The sequence below is a fragment of the Microcaecilia unicolor genome, chromosome 3 (assembly GCF_901765095.1).
Source record: "Microcaecilia unicolor chromosome 3, aMicUni1.1, whole genome shotgun sequence".
Lineage (NCBI taxonomy): Eukaryota > Metazoa > Chordata > Amphibia > Gymnophiona > Siphonopidae > Microcaecilia > Microcaecilia unicolor.
Genome location: NC_044033.1, coordinates 145,947,470 through 145,964,187, shown reverse-complemented (window position 1 = coordinate 145,964,187; position 16,718 = coordinate 145,947,470). Strand labels below are relative to the sequence as shown.

Genomic DNA, 16,718 nt, shown 5'->3' with positions numbered 1-16,718 from the left:
CTCTGATAAATCATTAAACACTTTCAGTAGGACTGGGGCCAGATGTTTGCTATACACCTTGTAAAACCTAGTGGGAAATCCATCTGGTCCCGGGGCTTTTCCATTTGCCATATCTGTTATTGCCCACATTATCTCCTCTAGTGAAATGGGTGCCGATATCCGCTCGGATCCTCCTCTTTCCACCCGCGGGAGGTCTGCCTCTTGCAAATACTGCTCTATTTCATCTACCTCTGGGACTTGTTCTGGTTCATATAAATTTGTATAGTAATTCAAAAACTCCTCTTGAATCTGTTCCATCTGTGTTACAAAGTTCCCCTCAGCTGTTTGTATGCCCCCTATATGATTACGTTGTGCTAGTTTTTTTAATTTACAAGCTAGCAGTCTACCCGCCTTATTCCCAAGTTCAAAGTGTTCCTGTTGTGTCTTTTGTAGTTTAGCGGCCACTTCTGCCAGCTGCAACTCTTGAAGTTTGTTTCTTAGCTCGTTTAATTTTGTCTGTCCCCTTGTGTCTGTGGGGTTCTTTTTATGTGCTTGGGCATCATCAATCTTAAACTGAACACATCCATTTCCTCTAAGGCAATAAACCTCAATCAAAGGGTTACCATGCCATACACTAAGGGAAAAAGGTCAGAGACAAAAAAATGAAGTACCATGACATCCACATATACTGCCAAGATCAATAATCCAAACTACGAGAAATATGCAATTATAGCTCAATAGGTTTTACTGGAAGAAAATGTATTCCGCACTTCTTTGAAAAACAGTCTACATTTCAGAAACATGCTTCTGGATCAAATGAAAAAGTAAAAGAAAGCATAAATGGGATCCTAGCACCAACTAACTTAGCAGAGTTAGGAATTAGTCCAGACTTTTACATGTCCTGCAAAACATTTCCAAATGCACAAAGAAACTAAATTAACCATGAAATCATTATTTTATCTGCTTCAGTTGCTAAATCACAGCAAAGGTCTTTCTACCCTTAAGGGATGCAATCATGAGAGATATGGAAAAAAAAAAACCCAATGCTAAACCTGAGCTCTAAAGTATTTGCCTGAGAGTGGGGTTTATTTCATTTGTGATGGCTCATAATCTAAACCAAAGAAAACTGAAAAAACCCTGAAATTCCCCAATACAGTCCAGTCTAGCTATTTCTGCTTTGCTTATTTAATCTGAGGGCACAAAACAAAACGGGTGAAAGGACACTTGCTTACTTGTAACTGTTCAAGTGTAGAAATCTTCATGGATTCACAATGTTAGGGACACAGTGTCACTGGCACTGGAACAGGGGTAGCCACAGCTGCCATGGCATCAAAATCAAAGGTGCCAAACCCTCTGCCTTCCCAGAGATTTGGGGATAGATAGCAAAGATGCGCAGGACCGCAGCTCTCTGTGTGCCAGAGCTTCCTTTGCTAGTCTCGCATCCTCCGAAAAAGAAATTGATATGAGAGGGGACGGAACCAGTAGAAGAAGCATGTCTCTGCTATTTGTTTAATACCATAGGCTTGGTGGACATGGAAGCAGGAGGGAGAGAATGAAAGGTGCTACATGAAGGTGGATAGGCTGAGGGAGAGAGAAGGGCAATATTGGATGGGGAGGGCAGGGTTGGAGCTTGGGCCCTCTAAACAAAAAAGCTTTCTGTGGCACCTGATACCTCTGCCAATGGGCCACCAATTCTGTCCCTGCACCGATAAGGAGCAATTCTATAACTGGGTTCCATGACTTAGGCACTTAGTTTCCATGGGTAGTAAGCTTATTCTAAAAGAATAAAAGCTTTTTACATGTGTACTTTTATTGCGTATAGGGCAGGAGATTTTATAAAAGCCTGTTTCCATGGATAATGTACTCTTTTACTTTTAAGATTGCCCTCTAAATTTTTCAGGCCTTCAAAGATGATTTTCAAAAGTTGAGTCTCATATTTTATACCTAAACATTGGCACTTAGCTTATGCATCTAGTGCAGGCGTATCCAACAACAGCCCTCACCCAGTTGGATTTTAAGGATTCTCCCCAATGAATATGCATGAGATCTATTTACACATGCTCCCTCCATTGTATACAAATAGATCTCAAGCACATCCTGAAAATCTGGCTGGGCGAGTGTCCATGTTGGATACCCCTGGCCTAGTGCTTGAAATCCATGTAATGCCTCCTTCCCCTCCACACCGAACATTCAGCTCGCAGCAGTCTTTTTTTTTTTTTTACGTGAGCTGCTGTGGGATTTTTATACCCAGATATTCACTGCCGATATTTGGGTATCAGATGGCACTCCAGGTATAACATTGGCCAGCACTACTTATACAGATACCAGTGATATTCAGACCAGTATCTGGATAAGCAACTGGATAAAGTTAATACAGCCTTCATGCTATCCTAACTTATCCAGGCAATTACTCAGTTGGTGACTGAATATTGCCACTAACTGGGTAGATTCCAACTTTGCCCAGGCTCCACCCCATACTATCTGGGTACTACCCAGATACTGGCAAAACAGCCTGTGGATTTTTAATGGCATTATGTGGATGCTGCTGCTGAAAGCCCGAATATAGACACTATGAGTGAGACTTACCCAGGTGAGAGATGTTCTTACCAGGATAAGTCCTGAAAAATATCAACCTCACTGGGAGGGGTGAGGAGTTCATTTATGTAGACCTAGACACCTAATGCTTTAAATATGAAGCATACATTTTTTACCTTCTGTGTTCAGATTTTTATTCACTGGAGCTCTGTAACTTCATTTTACTTTTGTCCAAACTATGTTGTCTTTATTATCTTCCTTCCTTGTTTCATCTCTTCTGTTCACATTTTTATTATATATTCTCAGCTTCCAGGATTTATATTTTTGCTTCTGATTTTTCTTACATTTTAATTTCCAGTCTACTTTAGCATGCTGGTTGGTGGATCACAAAGTAGACATTGCAACAGGTTAAATACGTCTCCCATCCTGGACTCAATGCCCATACCTTCCCATCTTACCTCTCTCTTTATACCCTTCATCACTTTTATCACCTCTTCTTCCTCTTCTCCATTCATCGTAACTTGGGGGGGGTGGGGGAGGAAGTGCAAAACAAGTCTGGTGGATGCTTCCCCTTCCCACCCAGGTGTGTTCTGATTTTATAACCAATGGGGCCCTGCAACACCAATCCTCAATCCTGTTGTAGTGGTGATAGATAAGGAAGGCTTCTGGTTAGCTGCAGTCTGCTGGTCTACTGATGGCAGTGGCTATCTGAAGTTCCATAATACAATGTATGTGTGAAAAACTGGGCCCTTGATTATGTGAATGGGAGTAGACAGTGTTTGTGTTGTGCTATGTGGGTAGATGGGGGTGTATGAGGCAAAAGGCTGTAAATACGCTGTACTAGGCTGTCATGTGTGTCGGGGGCTGTAAATATGCTTTGTGTAAGAGGTTGTATGGATACTGTCTATTGTACCTGTGGGAAGGGATGTAAATGCAATGTGTGTGGGAGTCAATCAATATACTGTGTATGACGAGGTGTGATGCATTGTGGAACTGTGTGTTCTGTGTAGACAGGCCTGTCTTTTGCAGCAACAGCAGCAGCAGCTTACTGCAGTCTTGAAGGTGTGTGTGTCTGTGGGGGGTCTTTGCTTCCTTCCGTTCCAATACTCTGGAGTTGTGGTAAACAGACGGGGGGGGGGGGGGGGGGGAGGGAGGATGGCTTTCCTCCCCTGTGCTTCTTCAGTTGTGATGTGCTGGTTTTCTTGGTGAGGCAGGAGATAGGGAAGGGAAGGTGATCTCTTCAAGCAAGGAAGTGCCTCAATGTCCTGTGCTAGGTACTGAAGCAGCTCTCCTATGGTCCTTGACATTTTGGGTGGTTCCTGGTTATCTTTCAGAGTCCTTGAAGCGCAGAACTCAAGAGTTCCTTTTTTTTTATAAGCATTCATCTCTATGGCCCCCTAAGCTATCCCTCCATAGGCTGCAAAGACAGGATTAGTGGCAACCAAGGACCTTTATCCATAAAAGATCCTATTGGTCAAGAGTTCACAGTCAATCTCTTACCAATCCCCTTCTCTCCCCCTCCTCAGCCTGCCAAATTCAGAGCAACTTAGGGAGTGTTCTTGCTAGTCACATTACTTCAGAGCTCACTCTTTTGTAGATGTTTTTTCTTCAATGATATTTCTGGAATGTTAATAGAGCTGTCATCTCCTTTTTCTCTCTTTTGCCAAAACCTCTATGTGCTGCAGAATCTCCTCGCACCAAGACTTGGGAACTTCTAAGAAGTATGCAACAGGTGGAGTAATTTTCATTTATGGAGCCTGTTAAGATGATAATCTTTTTTTCCACCCTTTTGGCATCTAACAAAAGTTCCTGGAGTTTTTTCCCCCACAAAACATTCTTTGCAACAGCTATTTGTCTTATAGATGAGGGGTCTGAAACTCAGCGCCACAGAGATTTCAGGCACAATCTTCAGACTTCTCTTTCTTTATAGCTCCTGCCTACCTGGATGACCTCAAGCCTGATGCAAGGGAGGTAGAAGACATCTGCGCCTTCAACATCAGGCCAAGGCCAGGCTTCAGGAGTAAAATCACAAGGAGCAGGAAAGTGAATCAAGAATTAAATGTAAATATCCTGCTTAAGATACATAACATCAAGTTTTCAAGCATCCAGATCTGTTCACATAAGAGGCAAAGTAGCCAAAGATGTGCTACTGTACCATCTCAAAATGATCTAGGCACATTTGAAAAATAATTTACAAATTCACTTGAAACACTTGCCAGCAAGGATTTCTCAGTACCTGATTGCCACCGGCATTGTGGCATTCATAAACTCCAACAATTCCATCAGCAAAATGACCCAAAGTGTCCAGGCAGTTTGTGCCCTGCTGTAAGGCCCCAAAAGCTATGTCTTGATGATCAGGAACTCTGGAACAGAAATGTCAAACAGGAAATACCAGATTACTCCTTTGATGTCTTTCCTTTGGAACTCCTACACAATTTGATTCAGCGATGCTGCCATTGCCCTTACCAGTACCTTAATACTCAATCCCTCCTAAGAGGAAGCAAACCCCACACACTGCAAAATGAGGATAACACAAAACTTTGCTTATCTTATCAGCAATAAATATCAAGTAATGTCTACTCATCAAATAAATGAACAATTCAGTATGATCCCAGGATTCTGATTCAGTGTAGCCAAAGAACATAACCATGAACCTACAGTGATGTAAAACAAAGTATTTACACTTTCCTAATTTTCCCTATTATTGAATAGTTTCTGATCTTTAAACAAAATGTAATATTAGATAAACACAAACAGTATTATTTCATTTAAGGAACAAAGTTATCTAATCCCCTATATCACTCATATGAAAAGGTAACTGCCCCCTAAACTTAATAACTGATTGTACTGCCTTTAGCAGCAATAATATCAAATTATAGGAAGCATCAGGCTGCAATCAGTCTTTCAGAATTTTGTTGAGGAATCTTAGCCCACTCTTTTTTTGCAGAATTAGTTTAATTCAAAGACATTTGTAGGTTTTTATGCATGAACTGTTTGTTTCAAGTATTGCCACACCATCTTCATTGGGTTCAAGTCATGACTATCACTAGGTCAGTTCAAAACTTTAATTTTGTTTCTCCTTAGTCATTCAGATGTAGACGTGCTTTGCATCACTATATTGCTACATAACCCAATTATGCTTCAGTTTCAGATCACACACAAATGACTGGACATTCTCCTTAAGAATTTATTTGTAACATTTGTACCCCACATTTTCCCACCTATTTGCAGGCTCAATGTGGCTTACATAGTACCATAAAGGCATTCGCCAAATCCGGTAGAGAACAAATACAAGGTTATATTGTGGTCGGGTAAGGTCGGTGTGTTTCAAACACCGTGAAGGTTCAAGGGAGGGAAGGTTGTATATTGTCCAGTACGATCTTTGGTTTTGCTGTGTTGCTGGGTGTGGGGATTTACGTTGGATCGGTAGGGTAAGCCTTCTTAAACAGGTTGGTTTTTAATGATTTCCTGAAGATTAGGTGGTCATTGATTGTTTTCACAGCTTTTGGGAGTGCTGTATAAAGATCCGTTTAGCCAAAGTATACTTTTATTTCCAAATGTAGCATGCCCTGAGATATCTATTGGTCTCTCCAAGCCACATAAGAGATGTCTCCTCTTAACAGAACCTTGGCTTTTCCCGCCCAAAAAACTGGAGTAACCAACATAGGCTTATCATTGTTGGCGCAAATATGCTTGAAAGTATGTTTGTTCAAAAAATATGTAGGAAACACCAATTTCTACTTCTCTTATACCCTGATCCCAAATCTAAGTCAACCCAAAGCATTGTTGGGCCAATCTCTGCCCTAGTGACCTGGGAAAAGACAGTATGAGAGAGAAAGACATAGTCGATGAGTGACAGCATGCCATGGACCTTGGAAACATGCATTTAGTCTCACTCCAAGGGGTGAAGTCTCCAAACATCAACCAGACCCAATGAAGCACACAGGTGGGGCACACTGGGGTCCACTCCCACCCGTGAAGAGATCAAACCCACAGAGCAATCCACAGCAGGGTCCTCACTTGATTAAAGTCCCTAACCAGAAGTAGGGGCATCGAAAGATCTCTCATACCCAATTGCACCAGGCATTTAAAAAAATGCATGTTCATACTGATTGGGTGCATATGTGGTCAAGAGGTGACATATACAGCCAGGCAAAGTAATTTGGATCAGGAGATAGTGGCCATATTCATCTTTAATACACGTTTAACCTCAAACGTCAATGATTTTTGAACAAGGATGGCCACTTCCGCCCTAAGATGGAAACAGAATGAGTAATACACTCCTCTAACCCAGCTCCGCCCAAGCTTTTGGTGTTCTACATCATTCAATTTAGTTTCTTGTAGAGAAATAATATCAGCATTGTAGCGATTAAGCTGCACCAATATTTTAGAACACTTGATCTAGGATGTGATGCCCTAGACATTCCAGGACATCACACGAACACCCTGTTTAGAACCCATACTTCATTAGAGGGGAGACCCAAAAAGTAAACTGCAAACTGTAATAAGGATGCAGCTTCCAGGGCGCCCAGCTCTCATCCCAGGAGTCTCTAAAATCAAAACTAAAGACAACCCAAACATATCTGGAGGTGTTAGCTCCATGGTAATAATGTCATCAGGTTACAGTACAGTCTGCAGTTTTCACTATATTGACAAAACCATGCGCTTCATTATAAGAAGTATATACATTCCATTTTCCTCCATGGTACACCTTCAAGATTGCGGGATACAGAAACATGAAGCGGATCTGGCATGCAGAAAGAATGGTACACAATGAGTGAAATTGCCTCCTTTTTTCCAACAAAGAAGTGGAAAAATCCTGGAATACTTGCACTGGGGCCCTATCATATATTAAAGCATCCCTTCAGGTTTTGTATGCTTTCAAAGTCTCCATCTTATATATATAATTGTAAAACTTCACAATTACTATACAAGGCTGAAGCTCCCCTGTTATTTTCCTGTCTACCCTATGCGTTCGTTCCAGTCTAGCAGGGCCTACGCCCTCATGCAAGGGTAGAGATTTATCCAGCCAGTTTTCCATTTCCAATAGTAAGTGGTGATCAGCGACAGTTTCTAGTATGCTTAGAAAGTGCAAATTGCTATGCTGTGACCTGTTTTCTAGGTCTTCCAGCTTTGCTTCATGGCTGCATATGGCGGCTTGTAGTTGTTTCAGAGCAGCGTCTGAGGTCTGTGCTCCATCCTCTAGTCTCAAGACCTTCGCTTCTAAGTCATTCTTTTATTTGTGTCTGTGAGCAGCATTTCCAAATGTGTTATTTGCCCTGAGAGGACCTCCAATCGTGGATCCAAAGCCTATTCCACTGCAAGCTGTAGTTCTGAGAGGGCCGTCTATATGAACAGAGATGGCCCCTGCTGTGGGAGCAGCTATTTTGTCTTCCATCGGCTTCACCTTGTCACAATCCTTCCAGTCAGATTTCACAGACATCCTCTCCTGCGGGTGCTCTACAAACTTGTCCGTGCAGTGTCCCCACAGCTGAGGAGCAGAAGTATGTAATTACTGACCAGGAATACGCAAAATGCTTTACAAAATAATGCTGGAAGCCCTGGAGCAGGTCAGAAAGATGTCTTCCCTTACTCACAGCATCACGTGGTCCTCCTGGCTAACATTTTTAAAGGACTTTTCATACAGAAACTTGTCTAAATCTCTTTTGAATCCCACTATTTAGTCTTCCAGATCACATCCTCAAGCAACAGATTCCACGGATTAAGTACGCATTGCATGAAACAATTTGTTTTCAGTCAGTCGTTAGTTTTTATGTTTAAATCTTTTTTTAATTAAGTTTTCAAGATAATGGGTCTCTCATCAAGCAATAATGAAAAAATTCACACACAAAAAAATAGAAATAACCAGTTACACAAACAATTTTCAAGAAACAAACTGCCCTTAACCCCTCCCCAAGCCCCCACTCCCCTAGCTTCAGTCATTAGTTTAATGGAGTGCCCTCTTGTTTTAGTGCTGTATGAAAGGCTACACAACTGTTCCGTATTTAACCATTCCTCTCCACTCAGGAGTCTCTTTTATAAGCTTAAGAGCCCTAACAAGCTTAGCATTTGGTTGCCCATCTCTGAACCTTTTCTGTTTCCACTATATCCTTTTTGAGATGAGGGATTTCAGAACTGCACACAACAGTCAGTGAGTGATCACACCCTGGCCCTGTACAGAGGCATAAAAGACATTCTCAGTTTTGTTCACCATCCAAATTCTTCCCAAGATTCTTTTTTTTTTGGCACAGAATTGTCAAAGGAAAACTCCTGTACTCTATCCCTACTTGGCTTGAGAAATTTTACCTTAATTCAGGATAGACATGCTCTAGGTACCACTTGAATGGCTTGCAGTTTAGTTTCTTTTTTAATTCAAGACGGCTCTGGATGCTAAAACGAAATGAGGAGAAATGAAAAGGTTATATAGTGTATTATACTCAAAACAGAATTGCACATAATAGAAGTGAAACACAATCATTTTAATCTGGATCATATCCCACCTTATGCAAAATCTGGTTGAATGAATGTGCCAGTCACCAGAATACAAATGTCATTTTACATTAGGCCTTCATTTTTTGTGTAACTCATTTTTAATTGACATTTCAGAGCATACGAAAGTAACTGTAACTTTATCTTCATTCTAGCTCACAAAGTGCCCAGCACTATACAGCAACACCACTTGTGCCCATCCCTCCAATTCAATCTCCTAACCACCACCACCACCTTCCCCTTCTGCCACAAACACAGCGGGGTCTGCAGGTCTTCATTTTTATGTAAAACAATCATTTTTTGCATATGGAACATTTTGTGACATATTTTCAGTGTCCCACGTGGTGACTGATCTGTTACATACAAAATCTACTGCATTATTCAAAATGCAGACAATTCATCACATAAATTGTATTCTATTCTTTATAGATCTATTTCCAGTAGTAGCTGCTCCTCTTTATTTGCACTCTTTTGCCATATTTTTCTGAGAAGATTGACTGAGGTACGTGGAATTCTTTCTAAATGGTTCCCCTGATTTCTTTATCAAAACCCTTTCCTTCCATTTCTAAGATCTTTTCTTCTGTAGATCCTCTACCTTTCAAACTGGATTTCAAATTCCATCCATAGGGTTTTGTCATTATTGCTTTCCATGGTTAATCATTGCTCCTTAACATTGAAAACATCAACCCCCCCCATCCTTAAAAATTCTTCTCTTGATTACGATAATCCATCAAACTATCGGCCCATTTCTAACCTCTATTTTGCTTTAAAACTTGAGAAGATTGCGTTAAATCAGCTTAATGTTTTCCTAGAGAAAAAGGATGTGTTAAATTCTAGACAGTCAGGTTTCAGAATTGAGAATAGTACAGAAACTGTCTTGACAGCTTTACTGAATGAAGTATATGAGGTATTATTAAATAGTGGACAGGTTACTCTTACTGTGACCTTCGATCTTGTGAACCATGAGATATTTGCTCACCTGTCTAGGTGCCTGTGGTATTTCAGGTGTAGTCCTGAAATGGCTAAATCCTTCCTTTTTGACTGCTCTTATGCAGTTTCCAAGGGCAATCCATTATCTAGAAGTGTTTGTGGAGTACTTCAGGGGTCCTCATTATCCTTTTCAACGTGTTTCTCAGTCCCTTGGCATCATTGATAAAAGAATTAGGTTTCAGCTTTCACATTTATGCTGATGACATCTTACTAATAAGCTAGACTGGATACTATTTCTCCTGACCCGAGGCCTCTACAGTCCTGTTTAGGGTGGGGTGCTGGCTGGTTAAGGATAATCACTTAGTGTTAAATGTTATCTAAAACATTTACCTGTTGGATTACAGGGAGGTCTGATCACCTGTCCCTGATCCCAATCTTTTGGGGAACCCCTATTGCTGTTGTGGACTATCTGGGGGAGGTGATTACCAGCCTACCTTTTCTCAACAAATTGCCACAATTATTAAGAAAACTGTTTTCACATTACGTCAATTACGTGCTCTTAAAGGTTTGTTAGAAGACAAAGTCCTTCACTCATCGATGCACGCTTTACTTATGTCTAGGTTAGATTATGGCAATATGGTGTATGCTGGCCTTTCTAATAAGTCTCTGAAGTATGTTCAGATGCTACAGAACACTGCCATCTACCTTTTGGGTAATGCTTATCATTGAGACTAGATTTCACCTCTTTTCGTTTCCACTGGCTTCCAGTTAAATACCGTAACGATTTTAAAATCTTACTTCTTGCACACAGGGCCAATTATGAACAGGTCCATAGTTACTTAGCAATTTTGGCTTCACCTTATGTCCCTAACAGACCTCTTCAATCTCTGGCTGATTTCCAGATAGTAATTCCACATCCCTCCAAGGCTCATTGGATTACCACTCAGGATTCCACTTTTTTTTTTTTTAATCTTGTCCCTTGTCTGTGGATGCAACTCCCTCTCAGCCTTTGAGCTGAAGTGTGAAAATGTTTTAAAGCCAGTTTAATGGCTCACGTTTTTCAAATCGCATTGGAAGGCCAAATTCTGGACAGACTGGAGCTCTGCCTCGATGTATGTGTAGTTAGTTTTTGTTTTGTTTTTTCAATTGTCTGTTCCTTCCCCCATCTCTTATTGGAAAGACTGTTATTAATAAGGAAGCTAAATAATGTGATCATGGGTGATGTTTAGTAATATCGCCTAAGTATTCTCTAAATAGTTTTGTGACTAATTGTCTAAGTTTCCTGTTTATTATTTTGACTAATTATCCTTTTCTTGTGATGTGAGCTGTACTGGTTTCTTGAAATAGTGCTTTAGATGTACTTGTTGAAAATTATTAAATAAAAAAAGAAAAGAAAAGCTGTGTGTTTTAGCCTTCTGCAAATACAATTCAGTATACTAGCGCTCACTAACACAGTAAATGACAGCGGAAAAAGACCCGCATGGTCCATCCAGTCTGCCCAACAAGGTGGCTAGAGACAATGCCTGCCACTCTGTGTGGGCCCCAGTTATCCAAGCTTAAACGATGGTTGTCAAGTCTACACCATGACAACCATTTAGGCAGCCAAACATGATGGAATCTTGCTTATAACCACACATCATCCCCAAGTATTGCTGACAATTTTTAACTTACCAGTCAAAATGTTTTCCCCTCCCTCAGCTGCACAGCACCCTTACTTATAGAATGTTGAAACGATTTGGGTTTCTGCCAGGTACTTGTGACCTGGCTTGGCCACTGTTTGTGGGCTAGATGAACCATTGGTCTGACCCACTATGGTTATGATTTTATGATGTTAATGCACTCTTTGATATCAGTTATAGTCTCCTATAATATTCTTTACTGATTTTTTTTCTCTTAGCGATTTCTGCTCAGTAGTTGTTCCTTCCTCTGCTCCTAGAGATGTTTTAAGTTTTGCTCAACTTTTCCCTACGGAAAGTCACCTTAGCACATTTGTCCAGTCCAGATGTCATCTGAAAACCTTTTCACCATTCGAAACTGCGCCAGTAATTGCTGGTCACTGGAACTGTAAAGTTTCTGGTCATCTACAAACAATAAATGCAATGTGACCTCTGGATTATTGGCATCTTTTGGAGTAAGGCTAAACCCACAGGGTTAAGAGCACTCAGTAGATTAAGTGCCAAACAAAATAGAAGTGGGGATAGCGAGTCTCCCTGAAATATGCCTCGCTGAATCTTGATGTTAGGAATGATAAATTGTCCTTCTGCATACTGCAGATGAAACGTGGTTTGCCACATTTTCATGGTAAACTTGATGTATTTAATCAATGACTTTGTACATTTCAAGGCAATTTACTATCCAGGAACGTGGGACTCTATCAAAGGCTTTCTTATAGTCAATCCATAGTATACTAAGATTTCTGCTTTTCTTAGCACTGGCTATGATGGCTTTATTCAACATTAATTAGTCTTTTGTTCCATATGACCCTCTCATAATGCTCTTCTGCTTTATTGCCATGATGTTATTAGAGTCTATATGATTGTATAATTCTATCAGCATCTATTGAAGTAAACAGCTTAGAGACGAGTTATCAGTCTATAATTTTTAAGATTGTTACTTGGATCTCCCCTTGGAAGAAGTGTTCTGCTTGATGTCAATGTAGTGTCAGATCTGACTGCCGGATCAATTGATTTTTGCAGTTTGCCATGCCTTGCTGGAGAGATATTAGCCATTTGAGCCACAAAATGGTCACTCCATCTAGGCCAGGACTCTTCCAATTTGGGTTTCTTTTTAACCTGTTTTCCAGTACTTTTGTTGTTACTTCAGGCCATTCCATAGGGGTAATATTTACCCATTCCAAATTATCCTGTATACAGAGTAGCCATTTTGTATCTTAGTTAAGTTCTACAGTGTCCTCACATAACTTTCTCCAGGATGTTTCTGTCTCGGCTTAGTTGGTGGTGTTCATACTGTCCCAATTCCCTGCAGAATTTTTTGGGGGTTCTCTTCTGTGTTCTTTTGTATTTCATGAACGCTACCTTTTTTTACCTTTATTTTGTCAGTGAGTTGTTTGGTGAACCATATCTCTTGTTCATGTTTACCTTCCTTATATAAAGAACTGTTGCTGAATTTATAGCTCCTTTCAGTTTGAACCAGATCCTCCATCGCTCTCCAGTCCTTCCACCCCATCAGCTGCACTGCTACTAGCCTCATATTTGCCCTGGTTTAGAAAGGGCTGTGTACCAAAACAGCTTACCAATCCTATACATCAGTTATGCATGCTGGATCTCTTGTCATTTGAGCCCATTTTATTAACACCACAAGAATAGGAGGATTCCCCTTCAACTGCTGGTCCTAAAAACAAACTATGCAACAATTAAGAACAGCTTTACAGAGCCCTTTAAGTAGTTGGACATTCTTATAGATGCCTTAGATCTATGCAGGACTATAGAATATCAATGCCTCGTTTCTCTAAGGTGCAATGGGTAGTCACAAGGGAGAGGGCATTCTTTTGGCTGCCACCAACATTACAGAATGAGCTATTTAAAGAAATTTGTGAAAAAGCCAATTATATGAAGACTTACTTCTTTCAGATGGCTTTTAATCTGTAGCTCGCAATGTAGGGAAGACTGGAATGTCCTTCAGAGAACCATTTTTTGTTTGTTTTGGCTTATTAATAGAATATGTGGAAGAATGAATGCAGTCTTGAGGAGTGTGTGGTAGGTCTGTTCTATTATTTTTATGGCGTTCCTTTTCTTGCTTGAGCTGTTTAGATTTTATTATATAAATCACTCTGATCTGGTAAAGATTAGTGGTATACCAAATTGATTTAAATTAACATAAACAAACTTTCACCCAACAAGCAAGAATACAAGGCAACTAAAGAAGATTACTGGCTGGGGGTGGGGGGCAGGGGCATGAAGATGACTTACTTGCCGTAAGGTACATTTCTGGCTGAAGGCACTGCAGCATAATAGAAATTTTTGTACTCGTCCATCCAAACTTCTGCCGCTCTACGTGTATTTCTAGGAGAAAAAGAAAAGAGGACATTGTTTTAATCATGGTGCACTGAGTGCAAGTCAAAGTGAAACAGGTGGGAAATCAGGAGACGAAAGGCAAATTTTGGTTCCAAACAAGGCAACTTTATTGCTAGCAAGTGAACAGCACCGAGTAGCCTCGGGACACTGTGTGTCATAAATCATCTGACGCTTACATTTATACCTCCCTACTGGGCCTGCGCATTTGGCCCCTTACACGTCATACTTGTCATGCGCAGTAAACATTTGTAGTTCTTACAGTACAAAATTGTAGTCCCAGTACGTACACACGTCATAACACTGAAATGATACTGGCAAGAAAAACGAAACTTAGCAGCTTATTCTGTACACACACAATGCTCCTTTCTAGCACAGGAGATAAGGTGCGGCTCAGGAATGCAGGGGGGGTGTCAGCACCCTCCAAGGTCGCCTATTCAGATGGCGTTGCTACGTGCAAGCTGGTCTTGTATAGGCCTTGCAAACTACTGTTAAAAGCTATATATCTAATAGCCCTGCATTCTGTCTGTACATTAGTAAACAGCAAACTTGTCTTGTTAGTAAACAGTAAAACTGGATAAGGCACAAATGTCCAGTGCAGTAATAAGGTGTGGCCAAATAGCCAAAAGCAGAGGTAGAGTGCATAAGTAAAAGTCCATCAGTAGGCACAAAACATGAGGTTGTTCTGGTGGTCAGTAGTATTCATAGTATTCGAATAGTATCCGGCGTTCCACCCCTTCATTCCCCCCTTTTGATACTTGAACATCCATTCTGGTGGAGAGTATCACCTCCATGAACCCTGAAAAGGAAAGAAAGGACAAGGATAGTTAGCGAGGGAGGCAACAAGCGAGCCCTAAGCCCTTGCGCAGCCGTTGGTTGCTTCGCCGGGGTTGAGACGGAGGGCCCCTAGTGGAATCCCCCCCCCTTTGTAGCCGGTCTTTTGCTGGCACAAGGGTGATGGCCCATTGAGTGACTCAGGGGGTTCAAAGTGCATATCAGCCACAAGGTGCTTCATCGTCAGCTTCATCAGACTGGGGAATGGGGGAGTACATCTGGAGAGCCATAAGTTGGGCAGCAGCACGGCGGTCAGCGATGCTTTCCATGGTGGAGCGGAGACACCTGAAAACTAAGGGGAGAGACAAAGGTATTATTAGGCAGGACAGCAAAAACAGGCCACCCATGACGAGGAGGCCTTGCAGGCTCCCGGAAGTTGGGAGCCAGCTGGTGAGGGAGGAAGTCCAATCCCACGCACTGTTCCAGGTCTGGACGGGGACGTGGGCTAGTTTGACCATCCGGTCAGTTATCTCCCTGATGACATGGCTCTGGTCATCAATCTGTAAGCAGCAATTACTGAGGTTAAACTTGCCACACACCCCGCCCTCCTGGGCTAAGAGGTAGTCAAGAGCCAAGCGATTTTGGTAGACGGCGGTAATGAGCTTAGTGTTCTGTCGAGCTAGGATATTGAGGGCCAGGGCAGAATCGTTAGTAAGGATTTCGAGTACGGCCTGTAGGCGAATAATGCGATTCAGCATGTAGATAGGGGTGCGGTACCCGTATGTACCATCTTCAGCCCATGTGGCCGGTCCATAGTAGTGAATGATACGTTCAGGCGGCCACTCGTTGTCCTTCCAGTCTCCAATCTGTACTTTGGGCTTGATGATTGGGAAAGACCGTTTTCGTCGGGTAGGGTTATCAGGCCCCTTTTCCACGTATAGGGGGATTCCCAAAGTTTCGCCGACTTGTATGGGCAGAAGGAAAAAACTAGGTCGGACCGTGCCCAAGAGGCAGGTACCGTACCAGCGGGTCGGGAGTTGTTCATAGGCCCTGCGTCCGCAGATATAGTAGTAGCCCGCCGGGGCTACCCACTTGAGGGAGGCGTTCCCTCCGTATGTCCATGTCGTGTTCAAGGTGGGTTCTGTCCAGATAGGCTCCGGGGCGGGCAGGTTGTCCGTTTGCCACCAGGTCGTCCGGCTGCCATTATACTGAAGAACCCCCGTACAAGCAGAGTCTCCCACTGGTACAGAGTAACGCTTCGATGGCGCTCGACTAGCGCAGAGGGTACCTATGACATTTGTTCTCAGGGCCCATTCGTACGGCTTCGGCCGTTGGGGAAAGGTAATGTTAGTGGTGTTGAGTGCATCCCATGTGTGTTGTCGGATCTCTCTCGCTTCCCAGGGCCATTGTTCACCCATGTCGGTACCTCCACAGACGAAACAGTTGGCAATTCCGAGGGAGAGGGCGATGTTTTCAGCCAAATTGAGGAACATATTTCGGGCTTCTGGGGAAATGGGGAATTAGTTTCGGTCTGCTCAGCACGAGCAATTTCATCAAATACGTCTTGGTAGCCGACAACAGTAGTCTGGTAGTGCGTAGGAGGCTTCGTTTCGAGACTCTGATATATGGTAATATATGTCAACGGATCCATTCCTCCGCCGTCAATGCCGAGGCCCCACGTTCCTCTCCAGGGCCTGTCGTGTCCTCGGATGGGCCAGTCTAGGGACACATAGTTACCAGAACCTCGACGAAATTCGCCCAGGCCGGCGCATCCGGCATATCCTCCTCCCGTATAAGCACATACTCGGTCCCAGCCCGAGGCTCGAGTGTCGCCGGCGCATGGGAGCCACACCCACGGGGAGCAGCATCTCATGTCTGGACTGAAGGGGCAGACATACTTGTGGTCCTTAACGTATGCCTCTCGCCAACTCTGGCTACCACACTTGCGAGACCAAGGGTGCTTGTCCATGGCGGCACAGA

At 42.4% G+C, this 16,718-nt stretch overlaps 1 protein-coding gene across 1 annotated transcript in view; it reads right to left on the bottom strand.

Moving 5' to 3' along the window:
- The window catches only part of GALNT2 (polypeptide N-acetylgalactosaminyltransferase 2), a 483,612-nt gene that overhangs the window by 23,415 nt on the left and 443,479 nt on the right, over window positions 1–16,718 (bottom strand). The window contains 3 exon segments of the mRNA XM_030196432.1: window positions 4,751–4,877; window positions 8,821–8,904; window positions 13,863–13,955. Of these exon segments, the coding sequence (XP_030052292.1) occupies window positions 4,751–4,877; window positions 8,821–8,904; window positions 13,863–13,955 (304 nt within the window).